Here is a 22,819-nt window from a genome sequence, read left to right on the forward strand (position 1 = left end):
AAGAGTGGTCTGGGTATAGGTTAGGGGACTCAAGGCTGACACAGCATCTGAGCCCTGTGGGGAAGGAAGTACAGTTGTCAGAAGCCCCAAGTAGCGTCCTCTGGAGTCTAGCCATAGGAACTGAAGAGTTCTGGAAAATATGTTGAGCAGTGGTCAGAGAGTTCGCCACCTACTGGCTTGTTATCCGGGAGCAGCCATGAGGCCCCTCTGCACCTCTACATGCAGCCATACACATGTACGTCTGTACCTGTAGGGCAGCAGCTACGGAGCGCAGAAGAACGCACAATACTATGACTACCACTGCCACTCCAGGCCTCCAAACCACAGTTCAAAGGCTCAGCAAACCCTCCTCTCACTAGCTGCTGGCTCAGGGCCTACCTGGCACTGGGGTGTGGGGGGGTGGGTGGGAGGGGATGTACATTCCTTCACAGGCAAAACACACACACACACACACACACACACGCACACGCACACACACAGCTGGCCTTTTAAACAGGCACAGTTCCAATACCTAGGATGAATGCCTTGGGCTCTGTGAACACGACACACCACGGATGTGACAGAACTTTTTATCATCACCCCACAGGAAGGCCTTGCACAGATCAGCAGCAGAGCACTGTCCTGTTCCTGCTGCTCTAAGGAGGACGTGTTTAAAGATGCGTGGCTGTGGGCCTGTCACATGTCACAACTACTTAGACCAACACCTGCTGTTTAGGTGAGCTGAAGGCAGTAACACAGCACAGTGCTCACGGAGGCTGTCTTAGGGCTTCTACGGCTGTGATGAACCATATGAGCAAAGGCAGCTTGAGGAGGAAAGGGTTCTGCACCATAGTCCCTCATCAAACACCACAGTCCGTCACCAAAGGAAGTAGGGGCAGGAACTCAAGGCAGAGCTAATGCAGAGGCCACCCAGCTCCTCATGGCTTGATCAACCTGCTGCTAATACACCCCCAAGTCCACCACCACCAGGGGGAGCACCACCCACAGTGGCATGGGCCCACCCACATCCATCAGCAATCAAGATAATGCCCCAGGGGCTTACCCATAGGCCCTGATGGGACATTTTCCCAAATGACTCTAGCTTATGTCAAGTAAACAAGACACTAGCCAGCTCAGGGACTAAGATGGAACGTAACAGGGCAACGTTGCCATGAACGAAGAGCAGATTCAGTGCATTCACAAGATGCTTAGAGCTACGGTGAATCACACACAAGCAATAGGAGGCAGCATGCCAAGTACATTACTGATAGCCGTTTTGAGGCGATAGACCCTGAGTTATTTTTTCTTTTCTAAAATTTATTTATTACATTAATTATTATACTAATTTTACAACACACGCTGAAAGCAATGTCATCTTTATAATACTCACTACACAAATAAGCCTAGAAGAAGCTAAAACTAAATTTAGTTAGCTATGTTTCCATGTATAAAAGATGTTACAGTTATACTTCAGATGTCTTAAACTTTTTGTTTTTATTAAAATACTGTCTTGTGGGGCTGGAGAGATGGCTCAGTGGTTAAGAGCACTAACTGCCTTTCCAGAAGACTTGGGTTCAATTCTCAGAACCCACTGGCAGCTCACAACTGTCTAGTAATTTCAGGGTCCAACACCCTCACACAGACATACATGTGGGCAAAACATTACTACACAACATAGAAATTTTAAAAAAAAATTTAAAAAAATACTGTTTTGTGGGGGGGCTGTGTGAGAGACTGAACCCAGGGGCTCATGTTAAACCCATGCTTTACCACTGAGATACACCCCTAGATGAGATTCTTTTCTTTGTATATTTAGGTATGTATATGTATGTCTGCATGTTCAGACAAGCGCATCTTCATGTGTGTGCCTTCCTGTTCATATGTATATATTCTCATGTGTTCATCTGCATATTCTGATGCACATTTGCATGTGTGGCTGCATGTGGAAGCCACAGGCTCACGATTAAACATATTCCTTAATTGGTCTCTACTGTATTTCCTGAGGCAGGCTCTAGCTGAACTGAAGGCTCACTGATTTGACTAGTCGACCTCGCCAACTTGCCCCAGGGTCCCTGTCACTGCATTTCTCAAACGCTACGATTATGGGAGAGCTGACACACCGTCCGGTTTTCCTGTGGATCTGAACCCCAGGCCTCACGCTATGGCAATGGCTTGTTTGCTGATTGTCTCTCGGGCCTGAGGTACTTTGTGAATGCAATATTAATCCTGACATGCCCAGTGCTATTCCCTCCCTCACCTGCTCTGAGGCTGACATACGTCTCTGTTTATCTAGTAGATTTTAAAATGGTACATGATGCTATCAAGATGTCCATAGTCTTTGGCAACCATAACTGCTTCACCTCATACCTGAACATCCTCATGCACGCATGAGCAGAGCCAACACTCAGGTGCACACTGGCAGGAAGATGAAGTGCAGCTTCATGGAGCCTGCACACACAGACCGCCAGCAACCCCAGGCCTGACCAGGGAAGAGCTGAACCCTCCAGGACCTCCTCAAACTTGGTGACTGACCAAAATGATCCATCTAGCAACCCAAGCTTTGCCTTTTACACACACACACACACACACACACACACACACACACACACACACACGGAAGCATGCCTACCCTGCTGTGCACTGGGTATGACCTTTGCCCTGTTGTAGGATTTCACATTTCTACCAATTAATGTGGACCTCAAGATCATTTATCTAACCAGCAGTCACAATACAATCTGACAGGGCGTGAAACATGAATTTTACTACTTCAATAAGGCTACTAATATTTTGTTTTTGACATGAATGGCATACTGCTGGGTCAATCTGAATTTTATTTCATGCTCAGGAATGCCACCCTTATTAAAACATCAATTATATTTAATGATAATCCACTTGATGACAACAGTTTCCAGGCCTGGCCTCAGCCAAGAGCAGGAACTTGTTCTAAAATTCCACCTTTTATGCACGTCATCAGTAGAGTTCAGAAGTCCATTCCATCAGACCCGCTCGGGGAATGCAGGCATCTCTATGCCCGTCAGACATCTGCTCAGCATCCTGCCGGTACTACGGTCACTTAGATAGGAGGGAACAATATATGGGTCCTTCTTAGCTTTATCAGGGCAAAGGGACTTGAGGGGTCACTCTCTTACTGTCTCTTATATTGCTACAGAGCTTACTGTTTCCCTGTTTCCTTTAGTGATGGCCCTGGACCCCTTTCCCACAATACTTCCCCAGACAGTGTGGCTGTCTTGCTCCAAGGCCAAGAATGAACAGGTCCAGGCAAAAACGTTGTCCTCTGCTGTCGAGAAGGCACTTGGGCCAGCGCCAATCCACCGATTTTCCCTACAGCACATACTCATGGGTGCAGGATCGCAGTGCGTGTATGCAAGAAAACGGTTAAGATTCTGCAATGAAGATGTATGGCCTGAGGAGAGCTCACTTTAAAGGGAGTAAATACTGAGATTCTGATGACCAGTATCCAATGTTGTTATGGCTTGGATATAATTCGAACATCAGTTCCTAGTGGTTTGTGTGGCACAACTTAATCCCCACTGATAGATCTCGAAAGGGTAGAAATATTACCACTATGGAGTGTAGAGATGGGGGCTTTGGGAGGTGATTAAGACAAGGTTGTGGAGTGCGGCCTCATCATTTAATACTGGTGGTCCTACAGGGAGAAAGAGCAGAGAGTATGCCAACACATACTTGTATTTGATGTCCTTTGCTGTGCGACGCTGTACTCTCTTAGGACGATGCTGGCAAGAAGGTCACCACCAGACGCAGCCCCTTGGCCTTGGACTTTCAGAATCATAAGCCAAACCAAGCCTCTTTTGAGCATAAATCATGCAGCCTCTAGTATTTCATGAAAACAACACTAAACAGACTTGTCCAGCTGCGCTTTGCGAGCATATCAGGCGGTTGCTAACGCCATCATTTGTTTACGTGGATCCGCTTCTCAAAGAATCGCTGAACTACTTTTTTCTTTTCAAATTAAAATCATCTTTCTTTTTTTAAAAATTCACATTCTAAGTACTGAAAAAAAATCACCAGCTCAGTGGTTTCTATCTCCATGGGGGCAATATCTCCAACGTTCACAGTTGGCTATTGCTCACTGTGCTCACCGGCCTTCTTGGAAACCAGCTCCTCCATTGCTCTGTATTGCATTGTTTGTCTCTCTGTGTAGCTCTGGCTGTCCTGAAACTCACTCTGTAGATCACATCACAACCTGGGTGCACATCCGGAACACTCTTCTATCTAAAACGCACACCTCGGTTGCTCAGCGTTCTTCAGAGGAAATGGGCCTTGTTCAATTCACAGCACCCTTTAGGGTCAACACTTTCCCACATGTGTGCCAGACGCTTCAAGAACAGGAATGCTAAACCCAGAGGCAAAAACTACCTGGACAAGAATCAAACTCGGGGTGTGTGAAGGGATGCCTTAAACCCTAGCTTCAGAGGCAGGCGTACTTGTGCACTCTGTGAGCTAAGCAAGTAGGAGGTGGAGACAGGAGGATGGGGAAGAGTTCATGGGCAGCCTCAGCTAAACATTTAGGACTGGCCTGGGCTATTTGAAACTCCAACTTTCTTTTTCTTTTCTACTTTTTAAATTTTCATCTCAGTGGTGGTGGCATACATCTTTTAATTCTAGCATGGAGACAGAGGCAGGTAGATCTCTGAGTTTAAAGCCAGCCTGGTCTATACAGAGTGATTCCAGGATAGCCATGGCTACATAGAGAAACTCTGTCTCAACAAACAAACAAACAAACAAACAAACAAACATATTTTTATCTCTTTTGGCTTTCGTTGGCCCTGATTTTCAGTAAAACACACCCCTTCTGTTAGACCTTGAGCTTTATTTAATCACTCTGAACTCACTTTACACGGGGAGCTGGGAATGCAGCCCAGGGGAGGTGGGAATACAGCCCTCGGGCGTGACTGTGAGAACTAAGAGGTGGGGCTGGAGAGATGGTTAAGGGGGCTTAGGTGCTGGCTGTCACGTCTGACCACACACAACACACTATCGTAGGGGAAATGAATTAAGTGACACCATGCGTGTCAAGAACCTGCTCTGTCTGCACAGGAGGAGCTCAGTAAGCTGACTGTTGGCAGCAGTGACTTGGAAGCAGCAGCGTTTGTCCTCTGTGCTGTGTGGGAAGTAAGAACAGAAACATCTTATGGAGCAGAGAGTCCAGTCAGCAGACAGGACGAGCAGGAATTGCTCATTGCCAACAGAAATGACTTCAGGATACTATGTGAATGCAAGCCATCACAAGACAAAGTCCTCAAGGAGGATGGAGAACACTGAGTTCAGAAGAGGATGTAAGGAACAGAGTTCACGCTAGGACAGGAAGGCGGGCATGGCACTCAGAGTAGGGGGTGGTGTTAGGGGCAAAGTTAGGGGTACAGATGGAGGGTAGGTAGAGAATGGACCTGTTTGGAAAGTCTGACTAGGACTGAGTGCATGAACCTTGATTAGCCTGGACTCTGTGCAATCAGCAAGGTTGTCAACTTGTATTTATGGAGGAGGTAGCGAGGAGGGGGCTCAGGGACTGTAAGCCTAAGAGGCTCACTCCTGTCCCTTAGCAGGTCTACGGCCCAGGAAGAGGCTGTTTCAGAGCTGGGATGGGTTTCTCCTTCATCTTGGCTGTAAGTTGTATGCAGCCATGGCTGGCCAACCTCTGGTGACAGAGGAAGACCATGGTAACCAGACAAGAACATCACTCTGGCAGTGTGGGGGGGTCCACTGGCAGCGTGGGGATGGCCGATCTGAACTCTGGGTCTAGGCTGAGAAGGGTGTATGAAAAGCATGCTTCCCAAAGAAGCAAGCTTTGACCATGGTGGGGGTAAAACTAAGCAGTGGGGAAGGGGAATGAACTGAGCGGCTGAAACGTGGTGGTGGGATAAACCGTGCAGGGGAGGGAATCTCCAGATAACAGAGCTGATAAAGGGACATTCAAGTAGAGGTGAGAACTGCTGATACTGACGTAATCGAACAGTTACTGTACATCCTTGCTTATTTATGACATCATCCTACGGAACAGCACTGTCCCATTTGTCAGCTGAGAAAGCTACACTTCTATTCTATCTTTTAGGCTGGGGTACGAACTGCCATCCATCTGGCAGGGGATTGGTAGGCTGTGGACACAGGAGGAGACCATCAGAGACCCACCAAGAAGACTGAGGCAGCACAGACAGACCCTTGAGCTCAGACTTCCCAGCAGAACAGGAAGTGAAGCCCAATCTCCTGAAAGCTGGCGTGAGCCAAGACGAGGTTTGGGAAAAGCACATGAAAACCCACTTCAGGGTAGTCACAGAGCTCACCCAAAGCCAGCAGCTGGGCAAGGGGAAGCAGACTGAGACAGCTGAGGAGAGAGAGCCAGGAATGACTAACCCTCAGAGGGGACTAGGAGCGAGGCAGAAACCTAGCTCAGACACAAGTGAAGAGGGGCCTGGGGCAGGTTAAACTCGGTTTGAGCTGAAGGTGTCTTTTGCATTTTTTTTCTTCACCCAGGGTTTTTTTTTGCTTGTTTGTTTTTTGTTTTTCTGTTCCTACAGCCCAGGCTGGCCACAAACTTCCATGGTTCAGGTGACCTTGACCTTCTGAACATCCTCCTCTCTCTCTAGTGCTAGTGTGACAGCTGTATACCACCTCACCTGGTTTACACAGCACTGTGAACTGAACTCGGAGACGCATGCCTGCTGGGCAGGCACTCTACCCCAGGTCTATCCTTAGACTCCTCTGTGCTCTTAAATCCTCTAGAACTGCACTGCACTGGTGATGCGGGGCTGGAGTCAAGGATGGTAAGGTAAGGGAGGAACTAGAGGCCTGAATTAGACCTTCAGCCACAGCAGTGAGGTGTCCTCTGCTCTCAGGTGTGGTGGTCTGAGTGAAAATGGCCCCCACAGACTATAGGGAGGGAGTGGTGTTACTGGAGGCGTGGCCTGGTGGAGGAAGTGTGTCACGGGGGTGTGTGGGGGTGTGGGGAGAGGTGGACTTTGAGGTTTCAGAAGTTCAATCCAGACCCAATGTTTGACTCTCTCTTCTGGCTGCCTGCTGATCAAGATTGTAGAACTCTCAGCTTCCTCTCCAGCACCACGCCTGCCTGCATGCCATCATGCTTCCTGCCATGATAATGGACTAAACCTCTCAATTGTAAGACATCTCCAATTAAATGCTTTCCTTTATAAGAGGTGCCTTGGTCATGGTGTCTCTTCACAGCAATAGAAACCCTAACCAAGAGACACTGGGTAAGCAAGCTTAGGCCTGGGTGGGTGTGGTATCTCTGGCAGAGGAATGGCTGCTGCTACAAGTAGGGACCTTGGCTGGTTTTGGGGGCGTCTGAGTGGGAGCCCTCGGGGTGTCAGACTTAGTTCAACAAGAGTCACTGGTTATAGATTTTCTGGGAAAAGATTGGGCTCAGAGGAAAAAGACAGCCTGGTTTTAGACCCAAGAGGCAGTCAAATAGTGTCGGGTCAAAGGTGCCGACAAAACTGGAGGGAGACTAGCAAGGGCTCCCCGAGGAGCGAGTCCTGAGAAGTCCCAAGAAGTCCCGAGGAGTCCTGAGCATCCCCGAGGAGCTCCGGCTGGCATGGAGCTACAGAAGCCAAGGCTCTGGTACTTCTGGACTCGGGCTTACAGGAGAGCTGGGAGGTTAGAAAGCAGGGCTTTCTGTCACTCAGAGACCAAGAGCACTTGTAGTCAGCTGTCCTGGCTCCTGCACCACCAGCAGGTGCACAGCCATAGCCTGCAGCAAATCGCTGCAAAGTTAAAGGAGAGCTTAGGCTCGGCTCTGAAATCCAAGCTTTTCACCATCTTTTGTCTTTTAATAAGGAGGACCGTGGGGCGTCCAGGCCCTGCACTGGTCAGGAGGCTGGACAAGGGCTCCTATTCTCCTCCCTGTCTGCTACAAATTCCACTACACAAAAGGCTCCAGCTGGGGCTGCTGCATGCAGAGGGGTTGGTTGGCAGTAGGACCATTGGCAGGAGCCTGGCAAGACACACCACAAATCCCACAGGCAAAGATGGTTCCAAGGTCTGAGGTTCTCACACTTGGAGGGCTCTCCCAAACCATCCCAAAGCCCTGCCCATTACTGCTCTGCTCGTGGATGGATCCAGGGGTGGGTCTTCCTTTCATCTTCACGGTTACTACCACACGTGGCAGACACTGCCATTACCCCAGATTTCCAGAGACTAGCCAGGATGTAATCTAGGTATTTGTACTCCCAGGCCTACACTGTCCTGTGCTACCGAGACGAGGTGTGATTCGCTGAATCGGCCGCAGAGAGCCTTCAGCTTTGAGCTGTCCCACCCCAGCTTGAGGTGTTCCCTGAGGGTGTGCTTAAAATAGACTGCTAACAGGCGTATGCAGCGGGCCTAACAGGTTTTTTTTTCCCCTTCCAATCTTGGAAGTTAGAAATACATGAATATCAATTGGCGGGAAGAATATAAAAGCATGTATGGTTTTTCATGACACACATTTTCATGGTTAGGACATTCCCATTAAGTCCCAGAATGACTGAATTTCCACAAGGCACCTGGGAGACAGACACAGCTTGTCACTAGCGCAGCACGACATCATCACCTTCAGTTAAGTCATCAGCCCACAACGACATTAACTCCTAGGTTTAACTTCAAGGAAAAAAAAAACACTTAATACTACTGACAGCCTACTGTGTGCAGTAGAGTGTTTCTCTCATTTTTGATCTTTAAAATGGTTCCGTACTTGAAGCTGGCCAAAATAATGAAAACATGTGACTCAGGCCTAGAAGGGACGTCTGTATGGGCCCCCTCAAGGCTCAGAGAACACAGTAGAAGACAGTATAGACAGAGAGAAAAAGTTGGGAGATGAGGAGGGGTGCTGTCAATGGTATCCTCTGGATAAGGTGTGGCTGTCGCCCTCGTGAGCTCACTGCAGCTGAGGGAACCTACACACGCTCAAGCCGACAAGCTCAACCAACACTCCAGCAGGCAGCACCAACTGGACTCAACAGGTTGTTTAAAAAAAAAAAAAGTCATGAAGGTGGGAGGGAGCTATGTTGAGAGGTGGGGAGAGAGGCGGGAAGAGGACTTGGGGTGAATATGGTCAAGATACATTGTATATATGTATGAAATTGCCAAAGAATAAATAAAAGATATTCTCTTTTTTTAAGGTTCTATAAGCTGGGAATAGTGGCTATACCTTCCCATAGATGTGGGTCCTTGTGAGTTGGAGGCTAGCCTCAGCTACTTAGTTGGTCTATAACAATTTCCTGGAGATTGAAATACCCAACCTGTAGGGAAGCTCTTTAAACAGGAAGGTAAAAAAAACTCAAAATAGCTTCAGGAAGTCCCTGAAGCTGACCAAATTCACTAGGCCCCTCCCTGTCCAGAAGCAGGAAAAGCTGCAAAGAAGAGGCTCAGACAAGCAAAGCTGCCAAGAAGACTGAGACCAGAGGAGCTGCCAGGAAGAAACAGAAACCAGCTGAGGTGCCTGGAGGAGGTTTAGACCAACTGAGGCATTGGAATGGGCACTCTGACCTGCTGAGCTGCCTGCAGGTTGTGTAGTGTGCTTTGGGAGCAGTTGCCCAGGCTGGAGTGGACTTTGGGGATGCAGTCTTTGAGTTATTTCTGTAAGTTATCCCTCACCCATATTCCTGTAAGTAACCCCAATAAAACTCACTGGTATGGCCGGGCAATGGTGGCGCACGCCTTTAATCCCAGCACTTGGGAGGCAGAGGCAGGCGGATTTCTGAGTTCGAGGCCAGCCTGGTCTACAGAGTGAGTTCCAGGACAGCCAGGACTACGCAGAGAAACCCTGTCTCGAAAAAACCAAAACCAAAACCAAACAACTCATTTGTATGAACAAGTCATTGGTATGACTTTGGTGGTATCTGAACTTTAGACAGTCCTGGAATTCCTATCTAAGGTGAGTAAATGCGTGTGTTATTTCCTCAGGAAAAGTTTTGTCACACAATAGTGTATTCCAGGCCAGCTAGAGCTGCATGCCTTGTTTAAAAAAAAAAAAAAAGCTCTGTAATTACAAGTGCCAACCTGAACAGATACCCATACACCCATGTCCATAGAATTCATCATAGCTAAAAAATTGAGGCAACCCAAGTCCATCTGCAGATGAGTGGGTAAGCCGTGTGCTCTACGCATGCAGTGCAGTATTCTTCCAACATGCTGCAAGACAGATGGACCTTGAAGGCATGCTAAGAGAAAGAAGTAGCCGCTAAGAACGAACATTGTCTGGTTCCACTCAAACGCAGGGCTTCAGCAGTCACAATCGTAGACACAGATGAGGGGGGTGGTTAGCGGGAGGAAAGAGGAAAACGGGTGAGCATTCAGTGCCGTGAAGCTGGTGCCGTCAAGCTGCAGCTAAGACAAAAAGCTCTGGACACATTGGTGGCAATGTGCCCAAATCCCACAGAACCCTGTACCCAGACATGGTTAGAGTGGGAAATTTTATGTTAGATATACTCAACAACATAGTTTTTAAAAACCATTGCAGGATGGGGTGATGCCTCTTATTTTACAGTGGGGCTTAGAGGACATCACACAGGCAAACTGAATGAGACCATCTGACCACAGGCTCCTTCCGGCTTAAGTCATCTCTCGGCTCAGGAAAGTCCTGTATGACCGAGGGGCTCCCCACTTCCGAAATTGAAAGAATGGAAAAGATGGCAAGGGAAATTAGACTAGCCGTAGCTGACATAGAGCAGAGGGTGTGGCCGGCGCCTGAGTTACAGGGCTAACATCGAGAATTGTACCAACATTTAAAATTATGAAATGAAGAGCCTGGGGCCTCTCTCTGATCCAGAATGATTATCTTCACTGCCGAGCACCCGATTTAAATTCATTGTGTTTAATACAAAGCCCGTGCAGACTGTCTCCCGACATGCGGTTACCATGGAGACTGGAGATGATCCTCAAAGGGAGCTGTGCGGCAGAAGGAACGTGGCTGCCAGCGCTCAAGAAGCCAAGGGCCCGTGGAAACGGCTCTGAAGTAGAGCCCCACAGAGACCTTTGTCACCCTGCTCTTCAGCAAAGCCCCTTCTGATCTCAAAGTGGGAAAGTTTACCGACCAGCAGGCCACATGGATGCTTTGTAAAAGTTCAGGCTGTGCACAGATGCCTGAGAAGAGGGTGGCCAGAGATCCTGAATGAAGTGCATGGAACCCACTTGCTCTCTGCTCAGGGTCCGTTTCAATGATACCAGGACCTCCATCTAGTCCCATAGCTATGTGGTGACAATACTATGAAGCTATTAAAGAGCTATTTTATGACAGACAGGTATGCCCTGTGTGTGTGTGTGTGTGTGTGCACACGTGCGTTGTTTATTGAAGCAGGATTTCTCTGTGTAGCCCTGGTTATCCTGGAACTCACCATGTAGACCAGGCTGGCCTTGAACTCAAAGATCTGTCTGCCTCTGCCTCCTGAGTGCTGGGATTAAAGGTGCCCACCATCCCACCACACACAGCATGCCCTGCGTTTACTAACCTGTCAAATGATGTAACCTCTAAGACCCAGTCTCTCACCTAGGAAGGACAGACAGATTGTGAGATCTGTCTGAGCTGGCTTCTGAAGACCAAAACAGGTGCCTAATGTACTCTGAACAGCAAGTCAGAGTCTCCTGGCTCAGACAGGGGTCAGGGGCCTTACTATGGGAGCAAGGGGAATGCAAGGGAAAGCAAGGGAATGGTTTTGGGGAAAGCAACATGCTTCTAGGTACTAGCGGGAGAAGGGGGTGTCTGGGACCCCCAGCCTGTTGATCCTGAACATATCCCATTTTGAACTGTTTTTTTACATAGCATCAAAACTAGACTACCTGGTCAGGGGCTTAGAGATTACAGACACAAGCCCTACTAGTAGAAATGGAATCCAATTTTTCAGTTCCTAACTGATACCTAAAGTTTTAATGTCTATGGTCATGAGAGACCGCCACAAGCTGATTTTCTTTCTTTCTTTTTTTATTTTTTTGTTTTGTTCTGTTTTGTTTTTCAAAACAGGGTTCCATCTCAGTGTAGCCCTAGTTGTTCTGAAACTTGCTCTGTAGACCAGGCTGGCCTCAAACTCAAAAGATCCACCTGCCTCTGCTTCCCAAGCACTGACATTAAAGGTGTACACCACCCCTGCCCAACCACAGGTCGGGTTTTCAGCTCTGCCTTCAATCAGCATGATCAATATATATATTCAACAAATGCTTATTTAATACTTAGTAAGTATCAAGTGCTCTTTTAAGCTCTTCACAAACAGTAACTCAATAAACGTAAATGAAGGGCCACCATAAATCTCCATTTTTCCAGATAAGGACATCGAGTGGCTAGCAGACAGTAACTTGTTCAGTTCCCAGTCTGAGAAGGTGGGGCTGACGTCAAGCTTGGGCGGCGAGCCTCAGCTCTGGTCTTAACTACTACACTGAGCTGACAACCAGCTGTTGTGTGGGTGTCTATTGCTGGTAAAAGCTATGAGTCTTTGGGCAATCATAGACCAAACATAAACCATGCTCTCTGGCCCCCGGAGTCTATTCTACCTGGCTGAGAGACAAACTTGACTCAGGAGGCAATCCCAAAGCCCAGGATGGTAAATGCCTATAGGTGTGAGCGGAAGCTAATGTACTGCAGGAAGGTGTGAGGAAAGGTGCCACAGATGGGCAGGAAGCAGATGGCCATGAGGGGTGGACAGGTAGGACACGGTCAGATGTGAGATATTTGGAGTAAAGATCTAGAAATCTAAACTCAAGGCTTTGGACAACCGGGGAGCCCCAGCAGTAGCTAAAGCTGGTATATGGTCTTTAGCAGAGAGGGGGCTGCTGGGGAAGGGGGGCTGGAGTGACTTTAAAAATGTATCTGTTAGGGGCTGGAGGGATGTCTAAGGGGTTAAATGCACTGATTGCTTTTGCAGAAGACGGGAGTTCTGTTTCCAGCACCCCCACGGCGACTCACAACCATCTGCAACTCCAGTTCCAGGGAATCCAATGCCCTCTTCTGACCTCTCTGGGCACCAGGCATGCACATGGTACACAAATAGACATATAGGGAAAATCCTCACACATAAAGACATGAACAAATCTACACTTGATCTTAGCTATAAGGCCGAGAACCGATGAATAAATAAATCTAGTTTAAAAATTTTGAAATGTACAATCTTATCTACTTATTTATGTGTGTTGTATGCTTGTGTGTGCACAGTGTGTGCACCAGTGCACTCCCTCATGGTGTGGAGGCCAGAAGTGGATGCTGAGTGTCTCTCTCCACTGCTCTTCACCTCACTGTTTGAGACAAGGTCTCTCACTGAACCCTGGAGCTTGCCATTTTGGATAGACTGGCCCGGCCAGCCACCTCTCAGGATGCCTTTGACTCACCCCAGCACTGGGGTTACAAATCTGTACTGCTGTGCCTAGGTTTCACGGGAGTGTTGAGAATCAGATTCAGGTCCTCACACATTATCCACCATGCCATCTCTCCAGCACAAGGAGAGCATCTTTAAAAAGTTTAAGTGGGGGCTGGAGAGATGGCTCAGTGGTTAAGAGCACTGACTACACTTCCAGAGGTCCTGAGTTCAAATCCCAGCAACCACATGGTGGCCCACAACCATCTGTAATGAGATCTGATGCCCTCTTCTGGTGTGTCTGAAGATAGCTACAGTGTATTCATATATAATAAATAAATAAATCTTTAAAAAAAATGTTTAAGTGGTTAACAAAACTGGCATGCGAAGGGCAGAATGTTAATAGGAGAGCTATGATTGTGTATGTAATGCCTGTGCGCGAAGAATTATAACTGAGCTCACAGTGACACACACCCTGGCACACTCACACTCCCATGAAGGAAGGAAGGGGCCCAGTGAAGAAGATGCACCATATCTTCCGGAAAGGAAGTCAGCTCTTCAAATGGGCCTCAACTAACTAGGTGAACCTATCCCAGCTCAGGACCTGTCCTGATGGGAGAGGTTTGGGCTAAGGATTTGATGTTAGAGGGGGCTTTGAGATGAGAGAGGCTTTGAAGATGGAGTGGGGCACGAGGCAAGACACTGCTGTCAGCCTCTAGAGAGCTGAGATCAGCCTTCGGTCAAGAGCCAACAAGAACAGGAACCTCAGCCTTCTCCAGCCATGAGAAAGGAAATCCTACAACTAGCCTAAGACCTCGGCAGAGCTTCCTAAGCACCAGATCTGATGATAGCCTGTGAAACTGTGGATGGGAGAGGACCTGTGCCCGAACCTCCCACCGACCCAATGGCTGACGAATGGTATTGTAAATGGACACAAATACAGTAATTAGTTACACAGAAGAAAATTAGCATAGCTCCTTGCAAGGGGACCGGCCACCGCTGGAAAGGGGGAAAGGATTTTTTCCAGATTCAAAGACAGCAGAATAGAATGCAGGGGCTGAGCTGTGCTGATCCCAACCAGCATAGCCAGGCCACAGGGGTGCCAGGCAGCCAGGAGGGCAGCATGGTGTGGCAGTAGCTGAACCAGGAAAAGAAGATGAGATGCTGCCCAAAGAAGGCCAGTGAAGACGCCAGGATGGTAAAGCAAGAGACACAGGCAGCAAGGGTATTTAAAAGGGCAGAGAGGGGCCAGAGAGATGCGCTCAGAGTGCTTGGTGCTCTGGAAGACAATTGCATTCAGTACCTGACACCCATAGCTTACAACTATCTGTAACTTCAGTTCCAGGGGATCTCTCTTTTGGCCTGCCCCCCCATCTATCTCTCCCCCCCCAACACACACACAAATAAATCCTCAAAAAAAGACTATAGAACATTTCTGTGGTGAGGCAGCCAAAGTAAATGGATCTTTCCTCAAGGAACTGCAGACAAGGGAAGACAGCCTAGGGTGGAAGAAGCCAGCCCTACCTGGAGGCTAACATTTATTCCACATATGCCCTGTCTCAAGCATTTGTTGTGTACTGACTCATTAGCATCTTCTAAGCACCATCCTGCCCCGAAGTGCTGACATCCACACGATCCGAACACAGGGATAGAGTAGGCTGCCATCTTGGGTGGGTGGAGGGCTCCACAGCTGGCCTGAAGTCTATCAGTTCTGTGACATCCTTATCTGGTCCAGACAATTTAGAAGTCATGAAGTGCCAAGGAAATTATTTGTGTGTGGTCAATTAAGAGGTCATAAGGTTGTCCAAAGAGAGGTCTGGTTTAAAGCAGTGGTTCTCAAGCTCCCTAAGGCTGCAACCCTTTAATACAGTGTTTGATGTTTGTGGTGACCCCCCTAACCATAAAGTTATTTCATAGCTACTTCATAACTAATTTTGCTACTGTTATGAATCATAATATAAATATCTGGTACCCAGGGTATTAGATGTGTGATCCCCGTGAAAGGTCTGTTTAATCCACAGATTGAGAACCACTGGTTTAAGGAGTTCCTAGAAGTGTTAGTGGGGGGTGGGGGAAGACTTGTTTCTTCCACACCTTTAATTTCAGCACTTAGAAAGCAGAAGCAGGTGAATCTCTGAGTTTGAGGCTAACCTGGACTACACACTGAGTTCCAGGAGAGCCAGAGCTGTCTGTCTGTTCTGGTTAGCTTTGGAACTGGGCAGGTATGTGTGGCATTCCTTTCTCCTCTCTCAGTCCCTATGTCAGTGGTAAATGGAAATACACCATTCCAAAGGTCTCTTGAAGCCCTGATGAGGGAATATCTCACAGGGGATAAGGAAATATGTGAATTTAGGGACATCAGTTAATAAACAAGACCACGTGGGTCTGGATCCCCACCGGCAGGAAGTGTTACTGTAGTACTTAAAAGACTAGAGAAACATTATTTCAGCCAGAATTAGACAGAAATTGGAGTTAAAGCAAAAGGAGAAAAGCAATAAGCAGCCATTTGAAAAAGGTTTAATTCCAAGAGAGCAAATTTCAGAGGCAGAAACAGCCTGCCCAGTGGCTAAATGGGCTCCCTGGGAAGGAGGCTGGCAAGGATGAACGCCTAGGGGAGTTCATTTAGGCATTAGAGCCTGGCATATCTCAGGGCCCTGCCAGATAGAATCCTCTGTAGTGGGAGATGGAAAGGGAGGGCAAGGATCCTCCCCACTGGAGGCAGAATATAACAGCCATTTTAGTCTATGCCACCTAACAGCTCCTAAGCCTGACCCATAATTCTCAAGCACTTTCCCATAGGCTGAGTGTGAAAACGTCTTGATGGTGACTTTTCCATGGGAGGTGACCTCCGTGACCTGACAGCCCTGGGCACAGGGCTCCAAGAAGAGGGCCAGTCTCACCAGTACTGTTTGATGACTACTCTAGCCAGCTGCCCACTTCTCTATAATGATTTCTGCAGAGGACATACAGAAAGGTAGAATACGGTGTCAGGGGTGCTCAGAAAGTATAGGGGTGGCAGGCTTAGGTTAGGGCTTGGGAGCCTCCCTCTAGGGGCCTGGAATGTGGGGGTGGGGGAAGCAGATGCAGATGAGATTGGCAGGCAGATATGCTAACAAACAGAATTCAGCTGTCAGCCCTGGCACTTGAGGCAAGGCCAGTCAGATGGGCATCGGAGCACAGCCAAGGCATAATGCCATTCCAGATAGCCAAGAAAGTTCCCAAACGGTCTTCCTGCCAGTACGTAGAATCACCAGGATACCTTGAACAAAAATACAGATGAGGGACGGGGCAGACCTGATTTAATTGGTTTGGGCTAGGGCCTGATATTAGCATCTGTTAAAAATTCCTCAAGTGGTTATAATGAAAGTTGCTTCCGGTGGCGCACGCCTTTAATCCCAGCACTTGGGAGGCAGAGACAGGCGGATTTCTTAGTTCGAGGCCAGCCTGGTCTACAGAGTGAGTTCCAGGACAGCCAGGACTACACAGAGAAACCCTGTCTCAAAAAACAAACAAACAAAAACAAACAAACAAACAAACAAAAAGTTGCTTCCAAGGACTAAACTTTCACCCTAGGCTCTGGTTTTTATACTTTTTTTTTTTTGGAGGAGGCATAAGAGGCACACAGGAAGCTTTTGACAGCGGTACACATCTGCCCATCTTTTAGCTTGTTAGTGAAGAGGCTGGTGCCTATAGTTTTAAAAAGCTGATTTTGGCCATGCATTGTGGCACATATCCTTAATTCCAGCACGTGGGAGGCGGAGGTGGGGGCGGGGCGGAGGCGGAGGCGGAGGCGGAGGGATCTCTATGAGTTTGAGGCCAGTCTGGTCTACAGGACAGCTGGGGCTGCTACACAGAGGAAATCCTGCTCAAAAAAAAAAAAAAAAAAAAACAGCTAACCAACTAGCTTGGGGAGATGGCTCAGTGGTTAAGAGCACTAGCTGCTCTTTCACAGGACCCAGGTTCAATTCCCAGTACACTAATGACAGCTTACAAGCACTTTTAATTCCAGTTCCAGAGGACTCACAGACACACATGTAGGCAACACACACACACACACTTTTTAATTACAGAAAAAAAAAAGATAATGATTATTTCACCTGGCCATGAAACCGCTGATCAGCAGCAGTCAAACACACGTGACTGTTCTTGGTGGCACAATTTGAGTTATTCACAAGAGGACAGCCCTAACCTTTAACCCACACAACTGGGTTGCTGGATGTTTCTTTCCCTACATTTGCCTCCCCACAGTGGGAAACGGCCTTCAGAAATGGGATCTGTGTTATTGCCAGTAGTTAGTACTAGACCGGAAGCCTGTAGGTTGGAGGGGTTGAGGTGGGGAGGGTGGTGCCTGGGGCAGGCAGGATAATAGTGGATCAAGTGATGGGGCTGTGGGCGGGAGAGCAAGGCAGAGCCTGCCGCAGGCTTGCTACAGTGCTGGAGAGAATTTCCTTCAGACCCAGCACAATGGAGACCCAGATGTCCCTGGCAAAGCCAGACTTCCAACTATTTTTCCCCCCCAGGCCTGATGGCTGGTCTCCCAACATCAAGCATGAAAACTTTGAGGAGGGCATGCATTGGGGGTGCAGGGTTTAAGAGCCAAGTGGGTCTGCTTGACAAGCAGGAAGAGATGCAGCTTGACCCCTCCTTTTCTGTTAGTGAATCACTCAGGAGCTTTTCCTCCGGACTGAGATTCTATTATAAACCCCGGATCCTCACAGTCAATAGGCCTTTTCTGATTTGAGCTAAGCAGATTCCTGGCATTCATCCCAAGTGTACATACAGCCTCTGCATGAAGGCCAAAGCTGCATAAAAACCCACAGGCCTGATCAGCCAGTACCAACAGGAGAGCATTTCTTCTACCAGGGACTAGTGGAGATCAGAATGTCTGCTGTAGGAGGCGCAACTGGGGGGAAGATGTGGAACCTGAGTGAAGGGAGACCGCAGGGAGGTAGTCCCTTCTTGGGAGACTTGAGGCAGAACTTCTGAGGAGGTCAGGGAATTTGTTACCTGAGTGATAGACCGTAGGCAGGCTTGGGCACAGAGGCTTGCTTAGGAGATGGATATAAAACATTCATTTAGAGGCTAGTAAGATGGGTCAGCAGGTAAAGGTATCTGCCATGCAGTCGTGGCAGTGTAAGTTTGATCCCTGGAACCCATATAAAGGTGGAAGGAGAGAAGCAATTACACCGAGTTGTCCTCTCACCTCTACACACACAACACACACACACACACACACACACACACACACACACACACACACAGATACCAGTGTCACCAGGAACTAAAATGGCTTGGGGGAAGGGCGCCTAAAATTTAAATTCTTAACAATGCATCATACAGAGTGAGGGTGTCTGCAGAGGCCCAAATCTGCAGAACTGAGACCTTTAATCCAACAGGGGTCTTTGGATGTTCTTTGGTGTTTTCTGTCCTAATGGCTGAGCAGCCTAGAAAAGATCAAGGGTTCCTTTCCACCTTGCACAGAGAGCCTGTGCACAGAACTCTTCATCAGCTGTAAAGAGCTGAAGGTTCTCAGGGGAAAAACCTGTCACTCTTGGCTAATGAGGCTCCTGCCATAGACAGTGTGGAAAAGAGGACAGAGAAGGCTGGCCTGGCTTCTTCGAGGCTGGTAGAAAGCACAGCGACAGGGTAGCATCTGCCTCAGGACTAAAGGTTTCCCGAAAGCAGAGGCAGCAACCAGCAAGCTATAATTTTGGTTCAAGGCCTGAGCATACTACAGAATGGGTCCCAAGGTTGACTGGAGTGGTTATCAGCCATGTCAAGGTTAATCACTGTGCCTCCTACACTACCTGCTAGGGTGTAAGTTGTCTTAATCAGTCTGGAAGCTATTAGGTAGGCAATCTCTACAAATGCTGAACGTGTCTGTGAACCATACCATGACCTGACAGTTACATCCGCAGGGATATGCACAGCGCTGTGTACATACTTGCTTGCCCATAGGCAGTCACAGAACCATCCACAGCAACAGTATTTGTAGTGACCTCCCACTGGAAGGGCCAGATGCTCTCTGACAGTAGGGTGGGTAAGTTCTATATGGAATGCCACAAAGCCAGGACAGTCAACTAGTCAACAACTTGGAAAGAGTTCTGAGTGAAAGAATTACTAGATTTCATTTATATAAAATACCTTAGGTTAAATACTCAAAATCAATCTACCACATATATACTAAAAACCATTGACTCAACTGATTTGGTTTTATTTATTTATTCACTTATTCATTCATTCATTTTGAGATAGGTCTATGTAGCCCCTGGCTGACCCAATTCTATGCAGTCTAGTCTGGCCTCAAACTTGCAACAGTCCTCGCATGTCAGTCTCATAAGTGTCAGGATTTGCAGGCCTGTCCCCCACCCCTCAGCTCTTGTATACTTTACATAGTGAATGATATGATTTATGAATAATACTCTGTTGCCATATTTTTAAAAAATCTGTAGTACCTGAAGTCAGGATTGTGGTTACCCCTGGAGACTGGGTGGGGCTCCTGGGTTTTGGTTCATTGAAAAAGAGCTGGTGACCAGAGCATGATCAGGTGTGGCAACTCTGGGTGCCGAGGCATAGCCCTGTGTGTACATTGTACCTTAATAGAGTTGACAATGAAAATAGCCACAAACAGCTGGATGGTGGTGGCTCACACCTGTAATCCTAGCAATTAGGAAGCAGAGATAGATGGATCTCTGAGATCCAGGAAAGCCAGGATTAAACAGAGAAACCCTGCCTCAAAAAGCTAGAGAGAGAGAGAGAGAGAGAGAGAGAGAGAGAGAGAGAGAGAGAGAGAGAGAGAGAGAGAAAGAGAAAGAGAGAAAGAGAGAGAACACGCGAGAGAGTGAGAGAGAGCCAGAGAGTGAGAGAGCGAGAGGCCTGGCCTTGGTGCCCAGGATGGTGGCTAGACATACTTACTGACTTTAAGAAGAATCCCAAGTGCCACCACAGCATCCTGCAAAAGGACCCCAAGTTTATGAGGATGGGGTCCCCTATCTCTCTAGTGAAACATCACCTGTGGAATGTAGGGACATTCTTAGAACAGAAGGCAGGGTGTTTGTTCCCTTCTTGACTCCAGGATGTCTGCTCCTTTCTCTTTCCCAGGCTGAGAGTCCTCAGAGCCAGAAAACCTCTGCTCAGTGGCTCTTGTGATTGGTCACAGCAACATCCTCCACGTATCTATCCTGCAGTCCCTGTGTTTGAAAGTGGGTATGCCTTCACCCCAGGGAGAGCTCCAGGGCCAGCTGCCTTGTACAGACAGGCCTATACTGCTGTCTCTCCAGAGCCCAGCCTCTCCTGTCTCTAAAGCCTCAAGGTGGCCTTGGCGGACAAGTCAGTCGCTGCTTAGCAGCAGGAACACCTGAGCCCCAGGAAAATGAATCTCACAGGGAGAGTCCTGAGCTTGGGGAATTTAAGGTATAGGACCACGCGGGGATTTGGGGCTGTAGGCCTGAGTAGGACATGGAACTGCAGGCATAGGGCTAGAACTGGTGTATCCCTTTCACGCAGGAAGCATTAGAGATGAGTCCTCCCAAATCAGACTCTCCAAGGACTGCAGCCATGGCAGGGGACTTGCGTTCCAGGAGATCTCGATTTTAAAACAGTGAATTTAAAACCTGCTAGGTATAGAGGTCCACACAGATAAGCAATGTGTATGTATTCATTGGGTAAATATTTGTAGGCAGATTCTCTAGCTCCAGTCAATACTGGCTCTGGGGGAGCAGCAGCCCAGCCTTGCTGTCCATGGAGAAGCTGGCATGTGGCAGACAGTTCATTACAAAGGTCAGCAATGGCAGCAATGGCGGCAAAGGTGGCAGTGGCAGCAATAGTGGCAGTGGCCAGGGTTTCATCCAACTGGGGCTCTTTTTGCAAAACACAGTTTTCTTTCAACTTATCTGTCTCATAAGTCTGGGTTTCTGCATTTTGTTTGGGAGCAGACAGTAGTTCACATCCAGCTCTGTAGATGAACTGTGTCTGTGATAATCCATGCCAAAAAGAGAACTCATTGATACTTTCCAAACTGACTCAAGGAATAATGAACCAGGCTTGGAGGCTCATACCCAACACTTTGGAGGCTGAGGCAGGAGGACTGCCTCGAGTTAGAGGACAGCTTAAGCTATGTCTATGCAAGTAAGACCCTATCTCAAAAAAATAAAAATAAAAATTTAAATAAAAAAACAGGGCATAACAGCATACACCTTTAATCCAAGCACTCAGGAGGCAGAGGCAGGTGGACCACTGTGAGTCTGGGGCAGCCTGGTTTACAGAGTGAGTTCAAAACTAGACAGAGCTACATTGTAATACCCTGTGTCAAAAACAAATAAACAAACTAGGGAGAATTATAGAAGATAGCTACTTTTCATTTCCATTTTCTGCCATTTGAAACATCAAGAGGTGATTTAACAATCTGTCGGAGACATAGGAGACTTAATTTAGTTTACCATGCATAAACAAGTCTACCAAATTAGCATACATAGCAATAAACACCAGCTGACTCTCATCTTCCCCTAGGTCTGTGTTACAGGACATAAAAATGCAAAAGTAAAGTCAGCCCCGGCTTGGTACACAGGTGCTTCAATCAAAACAGACGTATGCGCTTCATCCTTTACATGACCTAGGACATTTAGATGTTACCCCTGGTCTAGCTGCTACATTGGACCCTAGAGAAACTCTCTTTGTCCAGGGAAGCACTGGTTCACGTGGGTCTCATCTGGAACAGTCCCAGAAGCAGGATAAAGCAACAAAGGGAAAGCCACTTTGGGTACAAAGCGTTACCTTGGTCCCGTGGTAGAAGTCGTCCACACACGTGGCATTCATGAAGGTCTGGTGGAAGTGGGTGCTGGTGTCAATCCCTCCAGGGATCACCAGTTTCCCGGTGGCATCAATCACCTTAGCTCCACCAGGGATCATGAGCTCCCGGCCCACCTGCTGGATGATGCCGTTCTCAATGTAGACATCCGCCTCGTGGGTACAGTCATCGTTCACCACCTTGCCTCCCTTGATGAGAATGCGCACGCTGGCTGAATTGGCAAGCATGTTCCTGTGGAAGGTGAGTGGGTATCTGGTTAGGGTCACGTCACTCAGTGACGTTTCACAGTCACCAATGCCCACCCCTTTCTGTCAGGGTTCAGTTCCTCAGCCACGGGGAATAGGGATGGGAATCCTGAGACACACTGGTCCTTCGGGAAGCTTTAATCACGAGCCTTTCCCTGACCTCACAGGGTTTTATTTGGAATCTGGGCAGAGGAACTGGGACTCACAGAAACGTCACTTAGATGTGTGCAAGTACATATGCATGTGTGAAAACACACAGGGACGTCAGAAGTCAACCTGTTACTCCTCAGGCGTTACTCCTCAGGCCTTGTACACTGTGTTTCTTTCCTTTTTAAAATCTCTTTCGGTTTATTTTATTTTATGTTTATGAATGTTTTGCCTACATATATGTGTGTGTACCACATGTGTGCCTGGTGTCCAAGAAGATCAGAAGAGGGTTGTAGGATCTCATGAAACTTGAGTTAAGGATAAGTGTAAACCAC

General features: G+C 47.9%; 1 protein-coding gene across 1 annotated transcript in view; it reads right to left on the reverse strand.

The window, feature by feature from the left end:
- Positions 1–22,319, reverse strand: part of Dpysl5 (dihydropyrimidinase like 5) — a 43,133-nt gene extending 20,814 nt beyond the window's left edge. Inside the window, exon 1 of the mRNA XM_028782935.1 lies at positions 22,059–22,319. Coding sequence (XP_028638768.1) covers positions 22,059–22,319 — 261 coding nt within the window. The remainder of the gene's footprint in view (positions 1–22,058) is intronic.
- Positions 22,320–22,819: the final 500 nt, after the last annotated feature.

The sequence above is a fragment of the Grammomys surdaster genome, unplaced genomic scaffold (assembly GCF_004785775.1).
Source record: "Grammomys surdaster isolate TR1022 unplaced genomic scaffold, NIH_TR_1.0 946, whole genome shotgun sequence".
Taxonomy (NCBI): Eukaryota; Metazoa; Chordata; class Mammalia; order Rodentia; family Muridae; genus Grammomys; species Grammomys surdaster.